The sequence below is a fragment of the Oryzias melastigma genome, linkage group LG14 (genome assembly GCF_002922805.2).
Source record: "Oryzias melastigma strain HK-1 linkage group LG14, ASM292280v2, whole genome shotgun sequence".
Taxonomy (NCBI): Eukaryota; Metazoa; Chordata; class Actinopteri; order Beloniformes; family Adrianichthyidae; genus Oryzias; species Oryzias melastigma.
Window position 1 is genome coordinate 29,249,082 of NC_050525.1, and position 6,958 is coordinate 29,256,039.

At 44.4% G+C, this 6,958-nt stretch overlaps 1 protein-coding gene across 1 annotated transcript in view; it reads left to right on the forward strand.

Moving 5' to 3' along the window:
- Positions 1–6,621, forward strand: part of LOC112142564 (vascular cell adhesion protein 1-like) — a 66,836-nt gene extending 60,215 nt beyond the window's left edge. Inside the window, exon 4 of the mRNA XM_036215328.1 lies at positions 6,479–6,621. Coding sequence (XP_036071221.1) covers positions 6,479–6,621 — 143 coding nt within the window. The remainder of the gene's footprint in view (positions 1–6,478) is intronic.
- Positions 6,622–6,958: the final 337 nt, after the last annotated feature.

The window sequence follows — 6,958 nt, forward strand, 5'->3', positions numbered from 1 at the left end:
AGAAGCAGAAGATCAGTCATAAAATATAAACGACAGCTGATCGCTAAACTAAACAGACTAAATAAAACTGGTGATCCCTGACCTTAGACCAGGTCTAGGTGACTCCGGGCCTCGAGGGCCACAGTGTCTGCATGATCTCCACATAACCAAGACCTACTATGACTGATTACCTGCTTCAAGTGTGTCCAGCCAATTAGAACATGCCAGAGCAGGAATGTTGGAAAACATGCAGGATTGTGGCCCTCGAGGCCTGGAGTTGCCTATCCCTGTTCTTAGACCCTCCCTCCCGGTAAGGAAAAACTCCTAAAAAACCTGATTCAGGAAAAAAGAAGAAACCTCAGGGATGTCCACATGAAGGAGAGATCCTATCCCAGGACGGACAGGCGATACCAGGACTGTTACAGAGGAATTAACTTATCTAACCCGCGGTCCACGGCCAAGACGAGCCAGAGGCGAGGTCCACAGCCAAGAACAGGAGCATAAATGATCCACCTGGAATCTAAAATCTCTGACCCTCCCCCGGAGGAGAAAGAGGAACAACACATGAATCACACTGCACCAAACAGAGGACCAAGTTAAAGAAATAATAAAGAATAGAGGAGACGTGAAGTAAATGAGAATAGAGGACAGAACCTCAGAACTTCAGTTCAGGTGTCAGTCAGGACAGGTGAGCCAATACTTTTCCTAATATGGAGTATATTTAAAAAATAAAAGCAGTAATAAACAATCTTTAGTAAAAATGTATGATGTTAATGTTAAGTAATAATGTTAAGTTAAAGTCCCATTTCTTGTCACACACTTAAGTCCGTAGCCATCAATTATTCACAAATATGAGACTCTTTGATGACTTTCTCAGGGATGGGAGGGGCGAGTTGGACAGTTTTGAGCTGAAGTGGGGCTGGTTTTTGCTTAAACTGGCTATTTTCCCCCAATCTGGTCACACTGTACACAGATAGACACCATGCTGGCATGAACTCCAGAAGTAAAGTCAAGAACTTTACTGGACGAATGAAAGAAAAACTGCAGGAAAGAATTGATCTCATCATGGAAGTATCGATACTTTACCTCGTATTGATACTATTGATATTAGGATTGATTAGGCAGTATCGGATGGATGGATGGATGGATGGATGGATGATGGATGGATAATAGATGGATGGATGGATGGATGATGGATGGATGGATAATGGATGGATGGATGGATGGATGGATGGATGGATGGATGGATGGATGGATGGATGGATGGATAATGGAAGGATGGATGGATGGATGAAGGATGGATGGATGGATGAAGGATGGATGAATAGATGATAGATGGATGATGGATGGATGGATGGATGTTGGATAATGGATGGATGGATGATGGATGGATAATAGATGGATGGATGATGGATAGATGGATGGATGGATGGATGGATGGATGGATGGATGATGGATGATGGATGATGGATGGATGATGGATGGATGATGGATGTTGGATGGATAATGGATGGATGGATGGATGATGGATGGATGATGGATGCACTTGTCCATCATCATCTGCTCTGAGAATTCTCCTCTAAAACCTGGAGTTCTCCAAACTGCTGTCCTCTGGAGTTTGAGGAGTTTGTGTTACTATAGATGTGATCTTCAGTTAAAGCTGCTTCATCATGAGTGTAAAATGCAGCGTTCAGCCTATTGCTGCTCCAGCAGAGAGCGTGAATCTTTTCCGTTCTATCACAACTCACTCAGCTTCTTATTTCCTTCTCAAATGACTTCAACACTTTTATCAACCTCTCTGTCTTCGTGCTGCTCGCCGCCATTTCATTCCCTTCTCTCAATTTATATTTCACTTTCTCCAGAGTGCTGCGGTCATGATTTCCTCAGCTTTTAAACAGCTTTAACTCATTCAGACCTGAGGCGCCTTGCGAGTGTGGGAACTGCAGTGGCGTTCTTCTGTTTCATCAGCTTTTCCTGCTTTATTGATTGCAGCAGGTGCTGCCGTTATGGGAAATATTTCTTCCTATTTCCCCTCGGTTTGTGGGAGATGTGGGTTTCTGCCCCGCTAACTCCATGTTTGTCAAAGTCTTTCTTACAAAAGTCCATCCTGACCAATTTCTGCAGAAGTGTGTGGAAGACGTAGCTCCTCATACTGTGGAGAAATGACTCTGTAAACATTGAAAAGGGTTTTTAAGGGACAGATATTTCTGAAGATGGATGGGACAAAATGCCTGGAGTTGATTCGTATTGGCTCCTTGATTCTTCCGTGTGTATCTGGAAGGCCATTGGAAGTCGCACACACTTATGACGTACAGGTGATGCTGTCGTCCTGTCCTTTCTGGTTGATTACTGACAGTCACAAACTACACTCTGTCGCACTTCTAACAGGCTGCAGCACGGAGCGTGCACGTGTCACGTGAACAGCACTAACGGGATCCTTGTACACAGTCCACCAGATTCTGGGGGTTGATTAAATGAAAAATCTGTACAACACGTCTGCGTCTCACCTACTGTCCCTTATGAGCTGTAGAAGTGTCGCCCGCAGCACACCCGTAGATAAACATGAACACTTTCTCTCTACGGTTCACTGAATAGACGATAGTTGCCAGGTTTGACTTTGATGGGCTTCATCCAGATGGTATAGTGGCACAAGACAAGCCAGAGGCGAGGTCCACTGCCAAGAACAGGTGCACAGACGCGGCACCTGGAGTCCGGAATCCCTCCCCCTCCCCCGAGGAGAGTGGGAGGGAGGAACAACACGTGAATCACACTGCAGCAAACAGACTTAGGCTGTGAATTCCTTTACTTCTCACTATAGTCACCATTTTATAGAGACGTCCAAATCTACAATTTGAAAATTTAGTACACCAGAAATTTCCCAGAAGTCTTTGCAAAAAACTAGCATGCTCAATGCTCTCTACATTAGCGAATATAGCCCACAATGCATTGCGTTTGAAAAACGTTTGGCAAAAAAAAACAGTGACTAAATGTAATTTTTTAACAAATCTTCCACAGTTTCATCATCACAACACAGTGAGTCACAATTAGACGTCGTGAAATGTTGGTATTGACTCGATTTTCACTTTGTGAAATCGGTGATGTCATGACTGGCGTTTAAAAACAATGAAAGCAAAGTGGAGAGGATGGTGTCGGAATTGCATTTAAAATCCAGGTCACTAGATAGTTCTGTAATAAATTAGGATTATCAAGTAATTTCAAGAAGTTTCTAAAAAAGGAGTCAGATCAACGGTTAGTCTGACTGACTACAGCTGGTTATTTCTCTACTGACGTCTATGGGATTTTGGTCTCTTGGAGCCACTTCCTGTTTGGAACACCAGGGGGAGGAGTCAGTTAATGGTTGTGACTTGTTGATTCTTTGCACAAAAGCGTCAAATTTAAGTCTGGCAGGTTTTTGTGTGTTTTCTGAACAAACATTGATCTGATCTTTATTTGATGTAGTTCCTAAATACCAGCTTCAAACCCCAAAGGTCTTAGCTGATGGTGTCGTTTTCTCTCCCGTCTTGTCTTCTGCTGCCTCGTCTTTCAGTCCATTTACTAGAATTACGGGTGTAAACATGTGAGGAAATGATGAAACGTTTGCTCAGGCGTCCGGCTGTTTTGGCAGGACCGGTTTCTCTGCCTGCAGTTTCGGCGCGGCAGCAGAATCAGCTTAAATCCTGTGAGGATGTCGAGTCCGCCAGCAAATTTAATGTGTGGAAAATGATGCAGGAATTATGTTTCTTCCTGCAGCTAAACTCCTCTCATCTCGTATGCTCTTTTCTGTGGAGGCCCAGAAGTGGGAGTTCCCTGGGAGACGTTTCCGTGGGCTATCAGTCTGTGTAAACAGCCGTCTGAAGTCATTAATTATGCCAGCGGAGGAGATGAAGGAAGGAAGGGCAGAAGGGAACCAGGAAGAGAAGATTTGGGGAGTCTGGAGTCTCCTTGACCCGCCTCTCCCGTGGCGCATGCTTGTCTTTACAATAGGAGGAGGTTTAAATAATTGAAGTCAAATAGAAGGCTGTATTAACTCAGCTTTCATATTTTATTCATCAAAGCCAAAAGGTGTACATCCACAGGATCTGAGGCCCGCGGGACCAACGGCTCTGAGGGCTGTTTGTGCACGTGTTTGCGTGCACGAGTACAGTAGAATTCCTGTTCATCCGAAGCCTCGGGACTTCCATCCTTCGTTCTTCTATTTCTCCTTCTTGTTGAGGTCTTTATAGACGGCTGCGGCGAACAGATACTCCCACAAACTGCTCTTCACGGAGAAAAACGACCCAGAAACAGATTCTTCCCCAAGGAGACGGCTGCTCGTGAAAGTTAAAAAGAGTTCAACGAAGAAGTTCAATAACTCAAGAATTGTGACATAAACGTTGGTCATAAACTCTAACAAAGGGGTGTGGCCTTTTGTTGACAGGTGTTTGTCAAATGTGGAACCGGCTCCTTGTTTAACAACTGAAGACCATTTTTGGAGGCGGGGCTTCAATAAGAACAACTAATAATTCTCCAAAGACAAATTAATGTGCAAATCTGGGCATTTCCACGGATGGAATTCAACTTTTGATCCATGAGGAACATCCAATCGTGAGGTCAGGGTTCTCGAACCCCATTTACCTTGAGGCCGCCGAGGGCGGAGTCAGGCTGAGGAGCATTTGGGGTGTGCTAGGTTGTTCTGTTCTTTCTCCCTCTTTGTCCTCAGCAGTCTCACTCTGCTGGGTTTTGTCATTTTAGTTTGGGGTTGGTAGTCTTAGTTTGAAGGCTTTGTTTATTTGTTGTTGTCAGGGTGGATGGAAATGGATCTCAGAAAGCACACTGCTCAGAGTTCATAAGAAAAGAGTTTATTAAAGTCTGAAGACTTCACTGCAATGACTCCCTTATCCTGAAGGGGGCGTCAGGCACACAGGAGGGAGAGACCAGGTAAGCACTTCTGGGCATCGATGAGTGTTGGAGGCAGAGACGCTGCAGAAGTCGTGGTGCTCAGGGGAACTCGGGAAGCATGAAGGTCTCACTCCGATGATCAGACTGGAGTCGGTCACATGTCCGTCGGAGGCACAGATGAGGGGCAGGCAAACGCCACGGTCCACAAACATCATTATTTATGTCCCTAATTATTTCACTTTGTTCTTTCAGGACAAATGTTTCCTTTAATAAACTGTCCTTTTTATTCTCTAGTTTTTGTATTATTGTCCCTTTTTTTAATTTTCCCTAGACTTCAGCCATGCGTGTGCACTGAGGATGTAACACTTAGTGAGACTCGTGACCATCTTTAGTGAGACACTGTCTGCACAGACCATATTAATAAACTGCTTAGCTTAACAAATGTTTAACTATCTTTGTCAACATCATATTGAATGATATGAATGATTCACAATAACCCCCCCCCCACACACACACACACACACACACTTCTATAGACCTACTAACTAACTGGCTTCTTCTTAGCAGAAACTTGGGGTCATATTTTAGGTGATTAACTTGATGACAAAAACAAAATAAAGCTCTATCATCGTCAACCATCACGGACAAGCTTCTGCTGTGAACTGCAGGAGAGAGTGGAGGCCACGCCCACTCCGCTCCACGGCGCTTCCCCGTCCAGTGTGAGCCTAAGCTTGTTCTTGGATTCCATCATTTTATTCTTCCTGTCCTTTGATTTATACTAAAACTATCAAAGGTTTTGACTCTCAGAGATTCTGTGAAGCAGGAAGTCAGACGACACAGAGCGACGGTCCAGGAGCCAGCGGACAGGAGTTATCAGTTCCTGACAGGAGGTTTGGGGGCTCAGACCACTGAACCTCTGGAGTTATTGCAGAAGCTTTTTTATTGTCAGATTTTGATTTGATTCCTTTGATCCACTGGATGATTATGAAGGATGGAGAGATCCAGACTGTGATGAAAAAAGAGAAACCAGGACAGGAGCGTGAGGAGACGAGCTCTGCGGTGAAGTCGGTTGTTTCTCCGTGTTCTCACAGGTGACTCTCAGAGGACGGCGTGTTCTGCAGCTGAGTGCAGATAATAAATGGAGCGGCGGCTCTGCAGCCAAATCCAGGAAGCAGAGGCTGTCACCTGTTCTCTCTGTTTTCAGAAACAGTTTTAACTGGAATCATGGATCCAGATCATGTCAGAGGAGCAGAAAACATGAAGATGAGGACAGATGAAACGTTTTATCTTCAAATTCTAATGATCTAACAGAGAAGATATTCCAGAATCTAAACTGAACCTGAACATAAATGTATATTTACCCCTCAGAACCCTGAAAGAGAGTCTGTGTATTCCTCTGACTGAAAGACAAATAACAGACTGTTTGGTGTAAAACTGTCCTCACAGACGCAGGATTTGGTGGAATGAGACATTTCCCACCAGAGACGGTAAATCCAGCGCAGACAGGAGCATCAGTCAGAGATTACATCCACAGGGAGGAGATCTGGAGCTCACACAGCTCCACCGAGCAGGAAACATTAGTGAACAAAAGGACATTGGACCATGTTCTAAATGGGGACAGTGAGGAGAGCATCTGTGGATCACAGCAGGATCCCTGAGGACCGGTCCATGCCGTCCGGTCTCTGTGACCGGGAGGAGACGGCAGCCTTCAAGTCCAAGATGAGACACGACGACGGCAGAGAAACTGTTACAGCCGAGGTATAAAAGCAGCCAGGTGGAGGAATATTACTGATGAAAGAGAGCAGAATTGGATATTGATCCTGTTGGAGGCTACAGAGGAGAAGTGAATTATGGGATGTGATTTCTGTCTTTATGGCATGAAAACAGAGAGGAGACCTGAGGAGATTCTGGGGGTTTTCTTATTTTTATCATGTTTTCTTGATTTATTTCATTCATTTGTTTTAATTCAATGTTTCCTAATCTGACCTTTTTCTATGGACACATTTTTAATGATATTTCTGCTGTAACGTTTGATCTAAATCGTATGGATTTAAGCGATAATCTGGATCTTTGACCTCGTACCATCATGTCCTCAGCGAGA